Source organism: Sceloporus undulatus, chromosome 1 (genome assembly GCF_019175285.1).
Source record: "Sceloporus undulatus isolate JIND9_A2432 ecotype Alabama chromosome 1, SceUnd_v1.1, whole genome shotgun sequence".
In the NCBI taxonomy this organism is placed as follows: domain Eukaryota; kingdom Metazoa; phylum Chordata; class Lepidosauria; order Squamata; family Phrynosomatidae; genus Sceloporus; species Sceloporus undulatus.
The window spans coordinates 317,983,568-318,005,902 of NC_056522.1; the positions used below are offsets into that span (position 1 = coordinate 317,983,568).

Genomic DNA, 22,335 nt, shown 5'->3' on the forward strand with positions numbered 1-22,335 from the left:
TTTATATCTCACCTCTCTACAAAAAGCAATCGGGGCAGCATACAAAGTTAAAATATACAGTCCAAACCCTCAACCCACCCACCCCTTAAAATACAATTAAACAATGGTGGAATTAAAAACATAAAACATACTTAAAAAACAATACAACAACTGTGGTGAAGTCGGAGGTCAGCAATTAGATTTTCCTTCCAATGGCCGGAGAACTATTCAGGAAAGGCCTGCTGAACGAGATCCATCTTTATAGCTTATTAAAAAGCTGTTTAGAGTGGTAATATGACGGATCTCGTCCGGCAGGCCATTCCACAATCTGGGAGCAAGAGCTGAGAAGGTCATCTGGGATGTTTTCCCTGAGGATCTAAGTGTGTGGGGAGGATTATATGGAAGGAGACAGTCCCAAAGATAGGTTGGACCCAAGCCATTTAGAGCTTTAAAGGTAATAACCAACACCTTGTACTGGGCCCGGAAACTGGTGGGCAGCCAGTGGAGTGATCTTAAGATCAGTGTTACATGGTCTCTTCTGGATGTACCAGAGACCAATCTGGCTGCCATGTTCTGAACTAATTGAAGTTTCCAGACCAAGCACAAGGGTAGCAATGTAGAGTGCATTACAGAAATCAAGACGTTACCAGCGCATGTATTACGGTCTCAAGATCCCTGACTTCCAGGAAAGGGTGCAGCTGGCGCATCAGCCGGAGCTGGTAACAGGCACTCCTGACCGTCGCATTCACCTGATTTGTCATGTGAAGCGACGAATCTAGGAGCACTCCCAGACTGCAAACACAGTCCTTTGAGGAGAGTGTGACCCCTTCTAGGACTGGAGGTTGTATCCCGATACCTGGGTTCGGAGCTGATACCATAAGTACCTCCGTTTTGTCTGGCTTCAGCTTCAATTTGTTTTCCCTCATCCAATCCATTACTCCCTTAAGACAGTCATTGAGAGGCGAGACGCCATCTGAAGTCACAGCTGAAGACCGACACATGGAGAAATATATCTGGGTGTCATCAGCGTACTGATAACATCCTGCCCCATGCTATGTGCATGAGAAACATGAAAATGCATAATAGCTAAGAAGCAAAGAGGTAATTCTTTGACTTCCTTTTAATCTTTTTTTTTGGCTGAAGTACATAGAGTGGCATTCAAACACTACATTAATACAAAATACTAAAACAATTATAAAAGCATAAATTATCAAAAACAGCAAAATAACAGTAACAAAATTAAAGCAACATAGATGTGGTATTTTACAAGCTTGCTTGAACAAACACGCTTTCACAACCTATCTAAAAATGGTAAGGAGAGCCTGCTAGATTTTTCCAGGAAGGGTATTCCATAACTGTGGTGCTACTATGTAAAAAGTACAGTCCCAAGTCTGCATCAGGGCCTCCAAAGCTGATCTTAAGGTTCATAAAGATTCAAGGTTCCTTGAGATAAGTTGGTCCTATGACTTAGAACGCCTGTACTATCAATTTAAAAATGAGCCCAGAAGCAAATAGGTACAAAGTGCTTTGATGCAAAACTGATGTGGTTTGTTTCCATTAAGTGATGTACAGTGATATGTTCCTTTTAAGCCTTCCTGGGTTTTAAGATATTTATAGGAGGCCTTTTTTTCTCAGTCCCACCACCCTTCACAGGTACATTTGGTGAAGACATAAGGAGGCTGTGGAACAAAAACACACACACACATGGTTCTGCAATAAGCCTCTAAGATCCCTGAATGCTATGCAGAACCTGTTTTGGAAGGGTTCCTGGTAGCTGAAACTGGTTGGATATGGGCAGCCTTTCTGGCCATATTCAGCTAGGCTGTAATTGATATACTGTGATAAAATGCAGTTTTGTAATTTATTAAAGTGCAGAAGAAGTGAAGGCACATTCCATTTAAACAAATCTGGCTTTTTTTTTACCTGTGGAAGACAGCTTCAACAGGAAGGCTTTCTTGACACAATGGTTTGACTAGCCTCTGCCTGAGAGCCCTTTTATCTTTCAGTACAGCTTCTAGGTGCCTGTTCATTGCTTGCAGAGCCTGGCATTTCTGTGCTTTAGAGGGAAATTAAATGAACAATGTCAAAGTTAAACATACAATAAGGGGGAAAAACAGATCTGACATAAAACAGTTCGATAGACTGAAAAACTATTCCAGAGCTGTACTAAAATTGGGTGGAGCTATCTTTCAGATACTGACAACTGCAAAATCAGTCCAGGACTACAAAATAAGCAGCAGCAGATGAAATGAATTATCAGTGACCTCCACATGATGCTACAAGGAATGCTGTACTTACTTGAATATAATACAAATCAGAACAGGCCAACTTCTGAGAACAGGAATTTGTAAACTATTCACAAAGTTGTTGTCGTCATCATCATCATCATCATCATCATCATCATCATGCCTCCTTTTTGGGTGGAGGTAACTTCTGGTGGTTGCACCAGAACACTTTAGAGAATACAGTATACCACATGTCCAGCCCCAAAATCTAATGCTGTGACAGCAAACCCTCTGCCACAAAACCAAGGCACAGCACACAAAAGCCGTGCCATGTCAAGAACTGCTCTTTCCTCTTATAGTTCTGTGTTTCAAACAGTAAAACTTTATTTCATTGCCATAGGGGCTAGCAAGAAGACGTCTGCAGACAGAACTGCTATCATTTGCATACAACAACGTAATATTCTCTTTAGCCCACCCACTCCAGTTTCATGGGCTTTTTAAATAATTTGTCCATAAATCAATACAATTCTGTGCATTGCCCTTCTTAACCAAATTGCCCAGCAACCTTTATTACTTTTGGTTTATAACATCCCTCCTACCCCATCTGTGCATTCCTTAACCAAGCAACTATCTTTAACACAAAGTACCAGCCAATGTCTGGGATTTCCCATCACTCTACCTCCCCATCATTCAGATACACAGATATACCCCACAACATTATATTAATAACCATTAACCGTTAAACCTTTAAACATTAACTATTAAATATAAACATAAACCAAATTAACCAATTCATGACTGAGTGGATGAGATTCTTGTTTTTTGAAGAACCCGCCAAAAGTCCAAATGGCCTTAAAAATAAAGGACAAGGTCCCACATGCTTTATCTATACATAAAAAGAGAGCCACTGGTTAATTTTCTATGGCAATGTCCAAAACCAAGGACACTGCTTCTAGAAGAACCGTACTTTCAAGAGTATGATTCTTCTTGAAAACAAAATTCGTAGGCCCCAAACATCTTATTTACAAGCTAAAAAAAATTAGGATATAATCCTTTCCCAGGCAGGTTTTAAAAAATAAATACAAAACAAAAAAATTGGGCTCCACCTGATGTTTCGTAAGTATATTTCTGTGCAATAGAACGTTCCCTTACCGAAGTGCCTATTCACAGAATATTTCAACTGCAGTGTTCAAAGGGCTCATGAGAACCATCTTGTTCAATTCTCTGCCAGTCTAGAAACTAAAACATCCAAATGCTGTTTAAAAAGTTACAAAAGAGAGCCCACCACCTTCTGAAGTAGTCTATTCATTTGAATAATAGCTCTATTAGCACACTAAATGTTCAGTCAACTATTATGTAGGTGGTACTAATTTTGCTACTCCAGCAAGCAATGTAGTAGAAATATGTATGATGACAGAAAGTTCCATCAATGTAAATGTCTTCCATTAATTACAGCCATGGTAGCTCCTGATCTGAAAAGTGATACATTGACTTAAAACATGCAGTAAATACTTACTCAGGTAGAATGGATGAATAATGTCTGCTGTATCTTTTTTCATCTGCAGAATTTCAATCTCTAGATTAAGCTATAAACATTCAAATAATTGTATTTCATGTTATAAGATTGAAGGATTTATAGCCACACTACTGACAACTAAGAACAAAATAAAACTGGACTATTTTCAAGTATTTTTATTAAAAAACCTTAAGTGCTTTTGTGCTTGTAAAAGTCACTCCATAGTTTAATGAAGAGCTTGGATTGCCTTGTCATTTAGATGGGGTTCAGTTTGTGATCCCTTCTGGAAGCTACAGTAGTTCAGCTTCTACTTGTGCGTGTAATAATTTGGCAAGCCTCCTAATTTGGTGTCATTTGTAAATTTGATAAGCATGTTCTGCATTCTATCATGTCTTTCAATCATTTTACTTGATCCTCTTCCCCACCACTACTCCCTTCTCCTTTTGTGTTGTGTCTTTTTAGATTGTAAGCCTGAGGGCAGGGAACTGTCTAACTAAAAAGATTGTATGTACAGTGCTGTGTAAATTTACAGCGCTTTCTAAATAAATGTTAATAATAATAATAATAATAATAATAATAATACCTCATTGATTTCAGCTCGAAGGTCTGCAATTTGTTCAGCCTCTGAGAAATGAACAAAACAAGGAGCTGGTTTTCCACATATATCCAAAGTATCCTGTGACAAATATATGACAATTCACAAGCAACTCAAGCATGTTTAAGGTGAACATTCACTAAACTCTCACCTGGTTTAAAATTTCACAAGAGCAAATGAACTGGAAAATAAAACATGGAGAAGACAACAGGGTTTTGTAGTCAGCAGGATAGGCTTTGATCAGAAATAGTAATTTCTTAAACAGGTGAGAAAAAGTTAACAGAGTAGAAAACTGAAATGACTACTGTTAGCTTTCACAGTCTTTACAGTCTTTTATCAACATTACTGTATATTATTAGGACCAACTGTCTAACTGTTCATCTGTGATCAACAAGGCTGCATGTTGTTTTGGATCCAGTTGTGTTGCTGCAGACATAACGGCATCCAGCACTGCTTTGCACCATAGCAACAGAATTCACAGACACCTAGAAACCCCTGATTTTCATCAGATTTTGTAATTACTTTCATCATTACATAAATTTAGTCAATTCTGGTTGAGTCCACAATGCAATTATACTTCTCCCCAATATTTTCAGATCTACAGCATTACCCACATTAAGTCAATCGGCCTGCTATAGCTGGCACTAAACAAAGACCATCCTGTTCACAGAAGCGTTCCCAGGCATTGTGTGACTATTATTTGTTATTTGACGTTTTTAATTTGTTGCCTGCTTTACTTTATTGAACGCTTTCCTGTATTGTTTTGTATTGTTTATATGTATTATGCTATTATTTCTTAGATTGTACGCCATGGGCAGGTTTACTCTTATCTATTTTATTGTTTGTATATACAGCACTGTGTAAATCTACAGTGCTATATAAATAAAGCATAATAATATCAACAGTATTCAGGCTAATAATGTCTTTTATTATACTCAGTATATTATATAGAACTTACAGTTATAATCAGGTGATAAGGGAAGATAATATTTTTCTTTCCTTATAGCCTTGTTTTCTCTTCATGAGAGAGCCCTAGAGCCACAACAACTACAAATCCCAGGATTCCATAGGAGAGAGTCGTAACTGTTAAAGCAGTGTCAAACTGGATTATTTCTGTAGTTACAGATGCAGCCTAAATTCAGATCAATGAGTAAGGTCCAAAACACACTGCAGAAATAATCCAGTTTGAGATGGCTTTAACCATCCTGGCTCAGTGCTAGGGAATTTGGGGAACTGTGGTTTTGGGAATCCCAGCACAGCCATGGGAGCCCACTGGGTGACCTTGGGCAAGCCACACTCTCTCAGCCTCAGATGGCGGCCGTGGCAAATGTCCTCTGAAGAAACATGCCAAGAAAACCCCATGATAGGGATGCTATAAGTCAGAAATAACTTGAAGGCACACAACAACAACAAATACACTCATCCCTCCATATTTGCGGATTTGATATTTGTGGATTTTATTATTCAGGGATTTGATTAATATGTTCTCTCTAAGACTATCTAGGTCCTCAATGCAACTCTATGGTCAACTTTGGAATCACAGAGTTGGAAGAGACCACAAGGGCCACCCAGTCCAACCCCCTGCCATGCAGGAACTCTCAATCAAAGCATCCCTGACAGATGGCCATCCAGCCTGTTTAAAAACCTCCAAGGAAGGAGACTCCACTACACTCCGAGGGAGTTTGTTCCACTGTCGAACAGCCCTTACTGTCAGGAAGTTCCTCCTAATGTTCAGGTGGAATCTCTTTTCCTTTAGCTTGCATCCATTGTTCCGGGTCCTGTTCTCTGGAGCAGCAGAAAACAAGCTTGCTCCCTCCTCAATATGACATCCCTTCAAATATTTAAACAGAGCTATCATATCACCTCTTAACCTTCTTTTCTCCAGGCTAAACATCCCCAGCTCCCTGAGTCGTTCCTCATAAGGCATGGTTTCCAGACCTTTCACCATTTTAGTCGCCCTCCTTTGGACAAATGGCTCCAGTTTCTCAATGTCCTTTTTGAATTGTGGCGCCCAGAACTGGACACATTTAACTAAAAGTGGCACTGAAGGACCTGGAGATCCGTAGAGGCCACTGCACTGGGTCTTCGTAGCTGCTCCAGTGCAGTCTATGGCCACTGGCCAGTCTCTGTCGGACGTCGACCACAGAGTTGCTCTGGGGGACCTAGAGATCTCTAGGGAGGCGTCGTCTCTGCGAAAACATGTTGTGTTTATTGACTGCAGTTCTTCCATATCCACAGGAGCCTTGTGCCCCTGACCCTGGCGGATATGGAGGGACGAGTGTAGTAACAAACGGGCTTCCTACGCACCCCCCTCCATTCACGTTATTGCTAAGCTTTCCACAAGAAGGCCTAGTTCTCTGACTCTGAAGCAGGAGGAGAGAAGCAGCCCGCCTCACCTGGGACACCGTCCCTGAGGAGAGGCACCGAGCCAACATCTGCCCAGCCGCTGAGGGCTGGATGGGATCCCACGGATTGCAAGCCGCCATTTTGAAGCTCCTTTCGCGCGCCTCACGAAACCCCGCCCCTTTTTCATTTTTCCAAACGCCGCCATATTGAGCGTGGCCAAACCGTCGGACTGTACCATTCCGTCCTGAATCTGAAAATGGAAGACAACGGGGGGGTGAATAAATAACTATTATTCATAGTAAAAAAAATACAACAAACGCCTAACAAGAGTGTGACCGCTCAACGCAACTAGCTAACACTCGCTTAGTAGAAGCGTTACTAATTTTCCTTCTCCCCTACACACTGATATATAGCGCTTTCCGGAAATGAGGTAAGAGATGTCGCGCTTTTCCTGCGGCCATTTTGATTGTGGCGGAAGTGAACCAAAAAAGGGTGGGTAATGATTGCTCCTCCTCCTCCTCCTAGCTCCTCCTCCTTCAACAACCGGAAGACTAGGATACGAAGCGCTCTTCTGAGAAGAGAGCGGGATCGCCATTATCGACTGGTTCGTTCCATCCGGGTCCCGTGGCGCGAGACGGGAAGATGAAAGCCCGGCGGACGGGGGCTGCGCGCGCCGGTTGCTAGGATACGGGGCGGGGGCCACGAGGACCGGTTTTTATTTTGAAGTGAGTAGGCCTCAGTCCCGTTTTCCATCCTCAGGTTCTGAAAAGTCTGCCCTTGGGAGCCTCTTAACGCCCTCAGTCTGTTGTCCTTGTTGTTATAGAGGCTTATGAGCGTGGCACTTGAAAGACAGTGTGGCCTATGGCTCTGAGCAACCCACTGGCCCTTTGGCATGTCACACTCTCTCAGCCCCAGAGGGGAAGGCGAGGGCAAAATAAAGCCCCCCCAAACAAAGCCCTGTAAGCAAATCTCGCCAAAGGACAGTACTTGCCCCAAGGGAAGCATAGGGGAAGACTTGCCCATAGAGGTTTATTGGGCAAATAATCCCCAGTGGTTCCCTATGGGCAAGTGATCCCCTGTGTTTCCCTTGGGGCAAGCATGGCTTCCCTGGGGGCAAAGACTGTATTTTAGTATATCCCCAAGAAAACCCCATGATAAGGTCGCCTTCGAGTCTCCATAAGCCGAAAATGGGGAAGGGTCTGGAAACCATGAAGCCCTATGAGGAACGACTCAGAGATCTGAGGATGTTTAGCCTGGAGAAGAGAAGGTTAAGAAGTGATATGATAGCCCTGTTTAAATATTTTGAAGGGATGTCATATTGAGGAGAGAGCAAGCTTGTTTTCTGCTGCTTCAGAAAACAGGACCCGGAGCAATGGATGCAAGCTACAGGAAAAGAGATTCCACCTCAACATTAGGAGGAATTTCCTGACAGTAAGGTCTGTTCGACAGTGGAACACACTTCCTCGGAGTGTAGTGGCGTCTCCTTTATTGGAAACTGTTTTTAAACAGAGGTATGCTTTGATTGAGAGTTCCTGCATGGCAGAATGGGGTTGGATTGGATGGCCCTTGGGGTCTCTTCCAACTCTACGATTCTATGAAAACACAATAGAAACGCAGAAACACAATGGAAAGCCAGACAGGTGTTACACTGTTGTTGTTTGTTTATTATTATTATTATTATGTTTATCTTTATTTACATCCCACCTTCCTCCCAGTATAGGGACTCCAGGCAGTTTACAAATCTAAAACAGTCCAAGTTAGAACGCTATAAAACATTACAAAATACAAGTGTTAAACAAACCACAATTATTTACACTGTTGTTGTTTGTTTATTCATTTGGCGTATGTAAGCCACTCTGAGAGCCATTGTGGCTGAAGAGCAGGGTATAAATACAGTAAATAAAGTAATAATAATAATAATGGATTGTATTTTAACATTTTATATTTTAATTTATAACTGTTTTAATCCTGAAAATTGTTAATTTTTTAAAAAATATGTTTATGTATTTTAATATTTTGTATTGTTTTTAAATTGTTTTATACATGTTTGCCACCTTGAGTCCCTATATTGGGAGAAAGACAGGATATAAGAAAATAATAATAATAATAATAATAGTAATAATAATATCCCGCTCCTCAGGCCAAAAGGTTCTCTGAGAGGCTTACAATTATTATTATTTTTCATACGACGGTTCCCTGCCCTCAGGTTTACAATCTAAAAAGACATGACACAAAAGGAGAAGGGGCTCAGGCCCAGCATTCTTCTCTCCCTCTGAGGCCTGGACCAAGGCAGAGGGACTGCAGGGAGAGCCCTTCTTCTAGGCCTGGTGGAGCTGGCTTGCCTTGTTGTTGGCCTTCAATGTTTCCAACTTACGCCAACCCTAAGGCTGTGAACCTATTGTGGGGTTTTCTTGGCAGGTTTCTTCAACAGGAGGCTTGCCATTGCCATCCTCTGAGGCTGAGAGAGTGTGACTTGCCCAGGATAATCCACTGGGTTTCCATGGCTGAGCTGGGATTCAAACCCTGGTCTCCCTGTGTCCGAATCAATGCTCAAACCATTACACCACGCTGGCACTCAGTTGTTGTTATGTGCCTTCAAGTTGTTTTTGACTTATGGCAACCCTAAGGCAAACCTATTGTCATGGGAATTTCTTGTCAAGTTTCAGGGGGTTTGCCATTGCTGTCCTCTGAGTTTGAAAGAGTATGACTTGCCCAAGGTCACCCGGTGGGTTTCCATGGGCAAGCTAGGATTCGAACCATGTTCTGCAGAGACCTTGGTTCACCTGTGCATACATGGGCAGAAATCTCCTTGAATGTGATGGTTCCTACTACACATTCTGCCCAGGATTGCAGCGCTGGCTTACTTCTGAGTAGGCATGGCAATGAGAGCATCCCCTCAGACAACAGCCCCTTTTAAATACTTGGGGCAGTTCCCTTTACCTCAACTCTTTCTGACTATAGATGCATCTACCCTGTAGAAATCATGCAGTTTAACACAACTTTAAATCATGCAGTGTAACACTACTTCCATACATCCTATGGAATCCTGGGATCTGTAGTTTCACAAGGACTTTAGCCTTCTCTGTGAAAGAGTGTTGCTGTCTGACGAAACTACAAATCCTACAGGATTCTGTAGGATGGAGCCATTGGTAGTTGAAGTGGTATTAAAGTGCATTATTTCTACAGTGTAGATGAACCCCACCTCTCTTATCTTGTTTATAAAAGTTGTGTATGGGAAGGTGAAAAGTTTGGTGGAGCTCTTTTAGTTCTCCCTGCTGGAGCGGAGGAGGTGGAGGTCACTGGATTTCATCTCATCTTTTGGGGTGAGAACGAAGACTCAGGCTTGTCTTCATTTCCTTCTCCTTCCTTTCTAGCTCCAACTGACAGAAGTGAGACGACTGATTTAAGATCCGGCAAAAATCAGTTTAGTGAAGCCAAGATATGGTATCGGAACAAGACCAGTGCTTTATTGTGCATACAGCTGTTGCAGTAAGAGGAACAATATTTTCCAGTATTGTTACTTAAAGTGTGTATTAGCATTCACTCTTCCTACAGTTATGAAAACTTTGAGTTGAGAGTAATCTAAGGCCCCTGTTTGAATGTTTGCAGTGAGACTATATTGTCACTATTTAAAGTACTCATTATTTAGTTAAAGGGAATGGGAAGCTAAATTAGGAATATTAAGAGCTGTGAAGAAAGTAGATAATAGGAAAATCAATTCATTTGAGATCTGGTTCTGGAGGATGCTGTGGATGCCTGAAAAGACAAGCGAACAGGTCCTTGAATAGCCTGAAATCTCCCTGGAAGCCAAGATGATCAAACTGAGATTGCTGTATTTTGGACACATTATGAGAAGGTGTGACTCATTAGAAAAGACAGTAATGCTAGGAAAGTTTGAGGGATGTAGAAAGAGAGGAAGGCCGCACATTAGATGGATTGACTCTATTAGGGAGGCCACGGGTATGAATTTACAAGAACTAAGCAGAGCAGTGGAGAGTGAAGAATCGTGGCGATGTCTCGTCCATAGGATCGCCATGAGTCGGGATCAACTCGAAGGTGGTTAACAACAAAAATACCTTCTCCTGCCTTCTTATGACATCCATTTTTTCAATCCTTAGCTCTAGTTCACTGAAAATTTGGTGTATTCATCTTTGTCACTCATTACTTAATTTGAGCTTTTAAAGGAATGACAAAGCTATATTCATAAAGAAATATTTATGTGTCTGCCCATTATTTGATAGTTTGCATAGATGTATATAAGTATCCAAAACATAGGACTGTACAACTCAGTCCTGTGCATTTTATTTGGAAGTAAGCCCCTGTGAATGTGCCTTAGTCTTAGATTTTGAAATACGCTGAGTCCACTGGATGTAATGGCTATAAATAGGTTTTGGTGGCTTCCAACATTATAAAGCTCTTTAATGGACTGACCTGCCCATCTGATTATATTTATATAACCTAGCTACCTACTTAAAAGACCCTTAAGCCTGAATGAATTAATCTCCTTAGGTACAGAACGTAAGCATGCGTACTTTACACTGAGTGTTTATATCCATCAAGAAAATGAGTGGTTGATAGGACAAACCTATCTAGATAATTTTTTGTTTATCGTGAGTACATTTTAATTTTGCTTTTTAACAGAAAACCAACTCATTCTCTTCTAATGTGGTGTGACTGAGACTGAAAGTGCTGAAGTTCTACCACAACAATTTGTGACACGACAATTAGAAGATGGGAAACAGTGCCTTAAAAGCACATTTGGAGACAGCCCAGAAAACTGGAGTATTCCAATTAACTGGGAAAGGCCTTTCTGAAGTAAGTGCCTGTTATGAAAATGATCCAGAAATAATCGTAGTGTTATACTTCAGAATATAATATACAAACAAAAAAAAAAAAGGATTTGTGCCTGAAATGTTTTCTATATTTTGGAACTTGTGTTTTTAACCAGGTTGTTGAGTTACAGGCATGGCTATGTTAGCTGAAGAGTTACAGTTAATAATGTGCATTTTATCTTACATGCAGAAATAAGTCTCTGATTTTAGTACAATATGGCTTTAACTACTTTACAAGTGTGCCTAGGATTACAACGTTAGGACAATTTGTACTAAAAGCAGAGGAGATGTGTTTTGCCTTCAGTGTGAACCAATAAGATACTACTTCGGTTAACCTATTTGGCATATTGTATACACATCTTACTGACTTCTCTCTCTGCATATATTTAATTCATTTTTCAACTTATTTGAATAATCTGTGTAATGTGTGCTTTCTCTTTTCAGTTTCCTGAGGATCTGCAGAAGCTTGCAAGCAATCTCAGAACCATTGACTTGTCGAACAATAAAATCGAGACCCTACCACCGCTAATGGGGAAATTCTCCGTGTTGAAGAGCCTTTCTTTAAATCACAACAAACTGAGTATGATTCCATAGATATGCTACCTTTCTCTATATAGTTAATTTAATTGCCATGTGTTAAGTCTGACTTTTCTTCTAAAGTATAAAGGTGGATGACTGCATATGTAGATTTTCAGGTTGCCTTTGTGTCAAGAAGTTTTAGAGTAAAACTAAAAAAAAATGCTTTGGAGCTAACAAAGATTTGATTTGTTACCATGTAATTTGATGTTGCTGAGACAGTTCACATTATACTAGCTTCGTGAAATAATCAGATATTTTGATTGATTTCCATGTCACTCCTAGCTTCACTTTCCATCTCTCTTAAACTGCTGCAGTTCTGAGGGGAAGATAGAGCTTGCATACTAAATGAGTGAATTGTAGCTTATTACATGTTTTCATATATAGCAGAAAAGGCAGTTTATCTGTGTGTAGTATATTTTGTTTTAAAAAAGCCTCAACATTGAGTAATTTACTTCTGTTTATCATATATTACTAGCTGCATTACCCGAAGAACTGTGCAAGCTGAAAAAGCTAGAGACTTTGCATCTTAATGGTAACCAGCTGACACAGCTACCTGCTGCTTTTGGACAACTTGCAGCTCTAAAGACTTTGAGCCTTTCTGGAAACAAGCTCCGAACTGTACCTGCCCAACTATGCAGCCTCCGTCACCTAGATGTGGTGGATCTCTCAAGAAATCAGATCCAGAGTGTGCCAGATACAATTGGAGAGCTGCAGGCCATTGAACTGAATTTGAATCAGAACCAGGTCTGGGAACTGGTTTTGTAGGTGTGCATTATTAAGTAGAAAAGATCTCCCTAAAACACATATGTCTTTTTGATAATATGGATATAAGAATTACACTTAGTATTCCAGGCAAAATAAGTACCTAGTGCTTTGCTTGCTCTGATGGAAAGCAATCTTGTTAAATTATTCTGTACTTTGAAATGCAATTTTCCATTTATTGAAAAGAACATAAGCTCCTGTGGGAATAACACTTTGAACATTGCATCTTTTCCCAGGTAGTTTCTTCCCCCGCCTTCCATTATAATGTTAGTACTTAGTGCTCATGTAACAGAAAGTGGGTTTAAGCTTGCATTTCGTGCAGATAGATGAAGGCAAGAGTATCAATTTCTGATAATAAAGCTGAGTTGGTGATATATTCAGTATACATGTTCAAGCAAGTGTATAGATGAAGTCCTGGTAAAAAAATCTTACACCATCTGATGGTGTAAATAGACTAGTAAGTACCAGTGGTGTAAAGTAAGCCTATTAATTGGAAATTCACAGCCTTGTATTTTCGTACTATGTACTGTTCCAAACTAAATGTTGCAATCCTGAAACTGTTCTTGGTGCTAGTTGCTACAGCAGGTTTGTTTCCTGAAGGAAGTCCAGTTTGTCTGCCAGGTTTCTAAGTCATGATTTATCAATAGAAGAAAGACATTTTAGCATACTTGTGTTTTAATTTGGTACTGTTCATATGTGTATATGCAGATGAGTGTAGAGGTTGATTTTGCACCAGTGGTTTTAGGATATGGGTTATTCTGAAAGAAATTCATCTGTTTTTTATTTGGCTACCTGTGTGAGGGAGAAATGATAGTCTGGATACAGACAGAACAATAATCTTTTTCTCCCTTTTGATAGATTTCACAGATATCCTCACAAATCTCACACTGTCCACGCCTCAAGGTCCTGCGTCTGGAAGAGAATTGTCTAGAGCTAAGTGTGCTGCCTCAGAGTATTCTCAGTGATTCTCAGATCTCTCTGCTTGCTGTAGATGGTAATCTTTTTGAGATCAAGAAACTCCGAGAACTGGATGGATATGACAAGGTTTGTAGGATAAATGCTTACATATTTCCCTGTGGTGCCTCAAGTAAATTAATAGGTTTCATGAAAAGGATTTAGCAGAAGATAATCATTTTAAAAATCCAAAGTAATTAATTAGGTGAAAGCTTTTACCAGCTTTTATTTTATCTGAAAGCTTTTAAAGAATTAAATAGAATTCTTTAACAAACAACATTTCTTCTTGTGTGAGGGCTAAAGAAGGCCTAATTTTCACCTCAATCTGTAGAGATCTATATTAGGAGTGGAGATAATGTTGGCTTCTGGATGTGGTTGTACTTTGGTTCCCAGCAGCCCTAGGTAGCATACCTAATGGTGAAGAATGCTGGATGTTACAGTCCAACAGCTTCTGTCTCAGAACTCAACAGTAGTTTTGAGAGGAACACAGGGCTGCCATAGGGAGGAGGTAGCAATGACCTGTTCCACATTCAGAACTCTTTCTCAGTAATTGATATTCAAACCACTGTGACTCAAAGTTAACATCCTTCTGCTTGAAAGCCAGTTACAGACTATTATTTGTCTTGTCTGAAGAGGCGTTGAACTGTAGAGGTTCTTTGTTCAGATTATGAATCATCCATCTAATAGCAGACAAATTGCAGGAGGAAAGATAATATAATGGATCTAATCTAGTTGTTTTATCCAGAAAAACATTATGCTACTATCATGCTTTGTGAGTGGAAGTAAACTGGAGGAAATAGCTAACTAGGAAAACTGAAATGTTATTTATTTTTTTTAGAAATTGGTTTTTGAGTAAATAGAAAATTCTGTCTTGAAGAGTTTACTTTTTCCTACTGTACATTAAAGCACCCTGTATGTTAAAAAGACTTTATTTACCTGTTATAGAATTAACGCCTTTTTCCTAAAGTGGTTTAACACAGAGCACTGTGTTGAATGGGTAACATTCTTCAGAATCTCCCAACAAGAAGGTAGTACTTCCCAAGAGATAAATCTAGAATTCCAGTTATGCGAATTTTCCTTCCACAACAACTGATTTTGTTGCTTTATTTTTTAGTATATGGAAAGATTCACAGCCACAAAGAAAAAATTTGCCTGATGGATTACTATGAGTCTTCTCATGAAGGAAGAAGTAATGAGATGTGATACAGGAATGCTACGTGCTGCTAGCCTGCTGGGGGGAAGGAAGTTCAAGGTTTTGATTAAGTACAAGGAAACAGCGGCCCCAGTAACTTTGAAGTTGTCTAGCATGTCTCATTAAGGCCACTAACCAAATCTAGGAATTGGCCAAGCTACTCTGGTACAACACTCAGCACCTTTATAGCTTGCAGAGTACTTCTTTATATGGTATTCTCTGGCTTCAGGGATCATTATGATTTAATAAGAAAAATCTTGTATTTAAAAAACTAGAGATGAAGGTTTTGTTACAGCTGTTGGCAACCTCGTGTCAAAGTTGAGCATGTGGAGAGGAGACACTGGCCAAGGAATATACTGACCCTTTCTTACAAAATTAACTCTCCCATGCAATGTCATCTCTTGGCTTTTACTGTTTTAGTGTGAAAGAGGCTGAAAACATCCTTTAAAATCATGTATATTTTGAAGCACACTTTAACTGACCAGATATTCAAAATAGTTGTCCTCGTTTCATGTCATGTTCACATCCCATGAATGGCTTGTCTTCCATCTGATGGTGAAATGTCCTAAGCATGCCACATTAATGATATAAATAACCGGATCTTAATGCCTATACTGATTGCATTGGGGATGGGGGAGCTGACATCTTTGCACTGAATGTTATTGGCAGTAGAAAGCTCAACTGCTTAATCAAGTTGATCACCTTATTGCTGCCTTATGCAAAGCACCCAGGAGGACCTAAAATATGCAACTTTTCAGAGTTACTTGTATATTTTTTACAAAAGATCTACATCCACAATTGTCTTAAGCTTTTCAGTTAATGTATAACTTATTCACATCATGTCATTTAATCAATGAAAATAAAAAGATGCACAGCTAAAGTTGTTTCTGTAAAATAGTGCCATTGCATACCAAAGTAAAAACCACTGCTTTGGAGAAAAGCAACCCCATAGAACCACTTTGTTTACAAAATAGTTGTAAACAAGAGCAAAAATATTATGCCTTCTTCTTACTCTTTGGATATGGTCCAACATTTACCCCTTGAAGAAGCAAACTGTTACAGTAAGTGAAAATAACTTCAGCAATATTTAGCCTTGTCCATGTTGAGAAGATGATGGAACATTGCACTTTGAATAGATTTTGTTTTGATTTATTTATTTAAGAGCAGAGACATACAACTAAGCACGAAAGTCAGAATTCTACAAGCAGTTGTGTTCTGCATTGCCATGTATGGATGTGAGAGCTAAGACAATTAAGAAAATGGACAAAGAGAAAATAAATTCACTTCAGATGTGGTGCTGGGAAAGAGTGCTGAGGATACTGTGGACAGCCAAAAAGACCAAAAAAAAAAAACATCCATAAATTCCAAAAAGCCTTGCTGTTCGCCATTTTATATAAGGGACATTTTACTATGCCACTGTTTCTAATAGGACTTCAGTATCCATTGGTAGGGAGGGTTCTTGGATGCAAACCCCAGCAGATACCAAGGGCCCACTATACCATTTGCTGTATTATTTACTGCCAATAAAGTTTACCTTACAGCAGTAATGTGCATTAGTATGCAGCAATGAAGTATTGGGGAACCTGGAGTACACTTTCAGCAAAAAGATGTCTTCTCATTACCTTTTGGTAAAAAAAAAAAAAAGGGGGGGGGGGAGCAGAGGAGCAAGTTACGGGGGGGGGGGGGGGGGGGGTGGAATTGAAGGACTATACAAGCCATCACCTGTGAATGTGAGGGCATTTGAGGTAGGATGCCCTTCAGTGGCTCACAGCAAAGTCTGCATCTGTTGTAATACTATAGCAGTTACTTCAGTGTTCAATACCATCTAGAATTAGGTAAACTTCGAGATAAGCCATTTAAAAGTTAATGCAAATTTTCAAACATAACACAAGAGAATTACTCATACTGTTATACAACTTATATATCAATTCTATGGAAGTGAATGAGCAGTGTGTGTGTCAGAAATCATCTAATCTGAAGTGACAGCTTGGTAAATTTAGAAGAATTAAGAGCAACATATGTTACACAGCTCAAGATGGAGTTCACTTACCGTATATTTCCACAGAATAGTACAATTTGTTTTCTGCCATTTCCAGAAAAATCTTTTAAAACTTTCTACTTGGATGATTATTTACTTTACTCTTACTAATACAGCATATCCAGCTAGAACTACCATCTTGCCCTTATTGACAAGAGGTTATATAGAAAACTGAGCTTTATCTTATTACAATATAAAATTATGTCTCGGAAATTATCTGTAGAGAGGCAGGATGGTACAATGAAAGTGATGGTACAAAGAACTAATTTGTTTTGAATTTCTCCTTCGACAAGACTTAAAATTAATGGCTGATACAGCAACTGCCATCAGTCCACAAAGCACCGATACCTAATTGTGAATGGAACATGAACAAGCTAACCTTATAAGTACTGGAAGTACTACCAGTCCTCAAATTCACAAATTCCATGTCTAATGATTTCTTAATCAGAAGAGAACTAAAGCTTTTTTGCAAGAGCCTGGAAATTTAACATTTGTAATTAAACCAGTACAGTCGCCCCTCCTTTCTCACTGACTTGAGGTCTGTGGTCTTGAATATTCACGGAGGGGCGACCTCTGTTGTTTGCAATGGGGTGCTCCCCTGCGCACTCTTCACAGGCATGCACCCCAGTCAAGCCTATGGGGCTTGACTATAGGCAAGTCTACGTTTTCGTGTGCGTGTGTGTTCCGGAACAGATCCCCTGTGAAAATGGAGGGCCGACTGTACTACAGACGTGTCAGGGAAGCTAAATCAAGTGCCTTAATCCTGCATTGTGGAATGAACAGAAATAGTTCTAATTTACTACAGCAGGCCTGTATAACTTGTAACCCACCAAACCAAATGCAATCTGCTTAGCAGCACTGTGGCCTGATTTCCAGGGGCCCCAACTTTGCTGTGTGCCCAGGATTACAAAAAAGGGTGGTTTGCAAGCACTAGCCGAGCATCATGCTTGGTTTTGAGTTCAGTAGGTCATAATTTATAATGCAGGCCTAAACTACAACCATGCCACAATTTTAACATTTGTGAAATACATGAAATACAGGTTCAGTTTCAGAACAATTAAAGAAACAAAAGGAAAACTGATTTATTACTGATTTAACTTGTTTCAGTATAAGCACTAAATAGGAGTACAGCCAGAAGAACTCTATATATTGTAAAATTAGTTTTACAGTGTCCACGTTTAGGCCATATTTAGTTGGGTACGCAATACGATTTCTTTTTTAAAGTCTTGCCAAGTAACAGTAGTTACTAACTCACTATAGCAAACACAGTGCTATATGTTGGACCTTTGTGCTCTGCTTTCCATGCTTAGAAGTGTCCCAGAACACCGTGTTTTATATCTCTTCTCCATATCTACATTCTTGTTATTTGACCAAATGTGAACTAACTGCACTGAAAGCAAAGATGCACTTCTTTAGGAGATAGGATAATAAAATAGTTTTGGCTTAGCCTACCATCAATCATTTTTGTAACTTTAGAAAACTTTATTTTTTGATAAATAATATTGAACAGTGAGGTCTCTTTTCAGTGGTGTTATGATTGTGTCCAATGGATAAGTATTTCATTGTATTTCTGACAAGTTATAAAAATTTGCAACAAGACTTTATACATGCAGGTGCTCTGCTGGGAATCCCACTAACACATGCCAAGAGTACTTAATAATAAGCACAGAGGGACAGAAATTCAACTGCTGTGTAGGCTACCCCTTCTTCAAAACTGCTCCCTACAAAAAGATTGAATAAACAAAATATGGTTTGTAGCAAATATCCCAATGACTGGATTTAAGTGAAGAAAAATCTGTCTAAAGATTCTGTGAGAATCACATTCTATGTATGTTTAAAAATACAGCATAGATTACTTATCTTTTCTGCATTCAAACAAGAATTGCTATGGCTTAGAAACTATATCCTTTTCCAATTTATATTCAGCATTGTCAATCATGTGCAATCAGATGTAGCTGCCACTAAGCCATTTATCAAAAAAGATATCCACCATCTTCTCTTATTTTACTGAAGGTTTTATAAAGAGATCAAGTGTTTTGTAGAACCAGAACCAGCTTAATTAAAAAATACATTTCATGTAAATCATTCATTTCCTTTTTGTAATGACATGCAATATTAAGTGAGGTAATTAAATCCGATGAGTTTTGTCTTTGCACAATTGCCTCACCCTCTACTATTGAATTATAAACTGGGAATAAAATGGATAAAGGATAACAGAGGAAAGAACACAACATAGATAGATTGAAAGACAGAAAATGAAGCCCTGAGGATATGAAAAGGGATTTTTAAAAACTGATTTTCTGTTGTGTTGCTTTCCTGGATGCTCAAATTAAGTCTGTGTTCATGCAACAATAAGCCTTATGATATGTCTTGCTTTGTTTCATCTTCTGAATCCTGCTACCTCCATTCTTTGGAAATTACGATGTGTAGACTTAAACTAATGTCTCAACTGGATCAAGAACTGGCAGCAGACTATTACTTGTTAATAAGTTTTTCAGCTTTTACATTGGCAGTGACAATGCGATCTTTGTTGGTTTCAGCCTGGAACAGAAAACAGGGTAACAACTACTAGTAAACTAGGACCATAAAAACAACATCTTCATATCATACTATCTCACAATTTCTTCAAGTGATGGCCAAAAATAAATTCATATTTGATATTCTCAGAAAGACACAGGAAACCATCTGAGCAATGGCAGAATGCTTGGGGTCATGAGAATTGGCCATTGGCAACCATTCCGTCAGCAACGAATTCAAGCCATTTATTTGAAAGCACAAAAGCCTAAATGGCTTGGGTTTCACATATTTGGAAGAGCTTCCTTCCTTGTATCCTGTTGCATGTGAAAACAGCAAAAGCAATCCTGAGAAATAGTTTTTTGTCAATTTTTCAGGCTATGTCCAGAACAACTATCAGGTCAGAATGAATAGGGAAGCCACTCAAATCCACAAACACCTAGAGAACTTCAACAGGAAAGAAGAAACCCTTAACATAAAATTTGGCTACCAGTCCTGAAAAACACCAAAATCAAGACCCAGCAAATGAAAACCACCCAGGGTCAGAGGGTTTCCCAGCAGACAATGGATCACTAATTAAATACACACCCTGACGCCTTGCCATTCAACAACAGACCAACACACAGATTAACCTGTAAATGACTTCCTCTAAACCAAGGGTCACACGCTGTATATACACCTCTCTCTTCCATGCCACTTTTCTCTGAAAATGCCAGCCACAGATGCTGGCAAAATGTCAGGAAAAACCTCTCCCAGAACACAGCCACATAGCCTGAAAAACCCACAAAAAACTATGGATGCCAGCCATGACAGCCTTTGACTTCACAAATCCTGAGAAAGATCAGTGGAACTACTACTCTCCTTTGGCATAAACTGGCATACCTCAGTTAACAAAGGCGGGATACAGACTGTCCCTTTGAGGCGGCCTGCACCCGCCCCTTTCCCCTCCAGATTGGGGCTTGGGTATCCGCAGTGGTAGCCCCAGAGGCCCCAATCCACCGCTTCTCGAGGCCTTGGGGAAGCGGCAAAATACCGCTGCCCCGTGGCCTGGAAAGGGGTGTCCTTGGGGCTTCATGCCCAAAGGACACCCTGACAGATGCAAGGAAGGGGAGAAAGGGGCCGCTTGGCCCCTTTATCTTCTGCATCGGTGGTGCGGCCATGTAAAGGCTGCACCGGCTATGCATGTGGCAGAAAGGAGCTCCATTTTGGAGCTCCTTCCTGCAATGCTGAAAGGGTGCCCCAAGCACCCTGCAGCGTCACGGGCACGTCACGCCTGCACTGCGCTGTTTGGCTGCGGCGTGGCCATGATGTCATAATGGCGGCGCATATGTATACAGGGCGCTGCCATTATCACGCCACCGCGATGTGCTAGGGTTGTGGGGCATGTGGTGGCGCCGCCTTAGGCAACTCTAGCACATATCCAGGCCAGCGCAAAGTGCCAGTCTGGAAAGCACCAAAGTCTCTAACAAAGAAGCTCCTTTTTACACCCTTCCTGCCACCTCTTTTCTTCCTTGTTCATTGGCTAGTAGGAAGTATTTTTCAGCAGCATTAGCATTGGGAGATGGTGAAGGAAGGTGGGAGACAGGCTTCTGGTGCTAGGCTGCAGCAGCATGTTTCCAGTAAACAATGAAATCAAGGCTGAGCTGGGGGGAAATGAGATTCTATCCTAGCTGATCCTACTGTTGCTGTGTGTACCTGTACTACAACAGGGAAGACACAACAGGTGCTTCCACAATACCGTAACTAAACATCTGTGAACAGCAAAACAGAGAGAAAAGGGAAAGCAGATAAAGCCTATCTTACCACCTCCACCCAGCATGTTAAAAACCCTAGCACTAGAGGTTTGCTCACGAAAATGGAAATCTTATGAAAGTGGAGGTTGGGGATAGAAAAAGTCATCCCAAGATGCATGTTGAAATAAGCTTTCAAGTGGTCTATAGCAGGTTGAACATGTTTTTGTTTTGTTATGCAAGTTGTATCTGACCTTGTTGTTTGGCTCACATGCACATATGGGAAATGTATAGGACTGCTCTTCTTTTTTTTTTTTTTTGGGGGGGGGGGGGGGGGGGGGGGGGACAGGAACCTATCCCTATTCTGTCTCTGGTACCAAATTTTCTGTATAAGAAGTAATGCCCAGGAATACATCTACTTAAGTGTATCTGTATTTCCATATGAAAATCCAGCAAAAAATAGGTCAAAATGTTTTTTTAAAAGTACCAGAAAACCTAATCATTTACTTAAATATTTCATATACATGAGCACAAGTATCCTTCTCTCTGTAAATAACCAAGTATCATCACCCCCATATTACTGGAACTAAAAGAAAGCTAAGGGGCAGTTTCCAACTGCCCCTTTACTGGTCGGATCAATGCCATGGTAATCGCATGCCGCGGCACATATCTGGCCTCCAAAGAGCACAAAAAGGAGCCGGAAAAAATGGTTCCTTTTAGTGCCTTCGAAGGGGTGCTATATCCGCTGCCACACAGCATGATAACACTCTTTTGGTGCTGCACAGTTTGGGTGCTATGCCAAAGGTGCATCGTGGTATGCACCATATAGACCATCATGCACCACAATGGTGCCCTGCTGCCGACGCAGGGCTTGGAGCGTACAAACGCTCAGCCCTCACCCCGACCCACAGGCTGGTGCTTTTCACCAGTCTGCACAGGGCTTAAGTCAGGAAGACAGACTTGTGGAACAGAAGGCCACAAAGGAGGTCACAGCGGACTGGAAATCTGAGTAAAGGACTTCCAGCTTTGTGGTTATCCTCTTAAACGTTATGGCATTACAACACTTATTTGTG

At 40.3% G+C, this 22,335-nt stretch overlaps 3 protein-coding genes across 8 annotated transcripts in view; 1 reads left to right on the forward strand and 2 right to left on the reverse strand.

The window, feature by feature from the left end:
• Positions 1-6,864, reverse strand: part of HAUS2 (HAUS augmin like complex subunit 2) — an 8,161-nt gene extending 1,297 nt beyond the window's left edge. Inside the window, exons 1-4 of the mRNA XM_042445396.1 lie at positions 6,712-6,864; positions 4,304-4,396; positions 3,721-3,790; positions 1,903-2,035 (exon numbers count right to left, since the gene is read on the reverse strand). Coding sequence (XP_042301330.1) covers positions 1,903-2,035; positions 3,721-3,790; positions 4,304-4,396; positions 6,712-6,801 — 386 coding nt within the window. The 5' untranslated portion in view covers positions 6,802-6,864. The remainder of the gene's footprint in view (positions 1-1,902; positions 2,036-3,720; positions 3,791-4,303; positions 4,397-6,711) is intronic.
• A 315-nt stretch (positions 6,865-7,179) lies between these two features.
• On the forward strand, positions 7,180-15,860 carry LRRC57 (leucine rich repeat containing 57). Of its 3 annotated transcripts, none has more exons than XM_042445375.1 (7): positions 7,180-7,386; positions 10,036-10,187; positions 11,303-11,476; positions 11,938-12,073; positions 12,548-12,816; positions 13,693-13,878; positions 14,903-15,860. In XM_042445375.1, exons 3-7 carry the CDS (start codon positions 11,393-11,395, stop codon positions 14,942-14,944), a joined length of 717 nt encoding a protein of 238 aa, XP_042301309.1. In that variant the 5' UTR covers positions 7,180-7,386; positions 10,036-10,187; positions 11,303-11,392; the 3' UTR covers positions 14,945-15,860. The 3 variants fall into 3 exon arrangements, with proteins under 3 accessions (XP_042301309.1, XP_042301299.1, XP_042301318.1); XM_042445365.1 differs by having other exon boundaries at positions 10,036-10,150; XM_042445384.1 differs by lacking the exon at positions 10,036-10,187.
• Positions 15,861-16,107: 247 nt separating this feature from the next.
• Positions 16,108-22,335, reverse strand: part of SNAP23 (synaptosome associated protein 23) — a 36,515-nt gene continuing 30,287 nt past the window's right edge. For all 4 annotated transcript variants that reach the window (XM_042445434.1, XM_042445409.1, XM_042445418.1 and 1 more), the window contains one exon: positions 16,108-19,559. In XM_042445434.1, the coding sequence (XP_042301368.1) occupies positions 19,494-19,559 (66 nt within the window). In that variant the 3' untranslated portion in view covers positions 16,108-19,493. The remainder of the gene's footprint in view (positions 19,560-22,335) is intronic.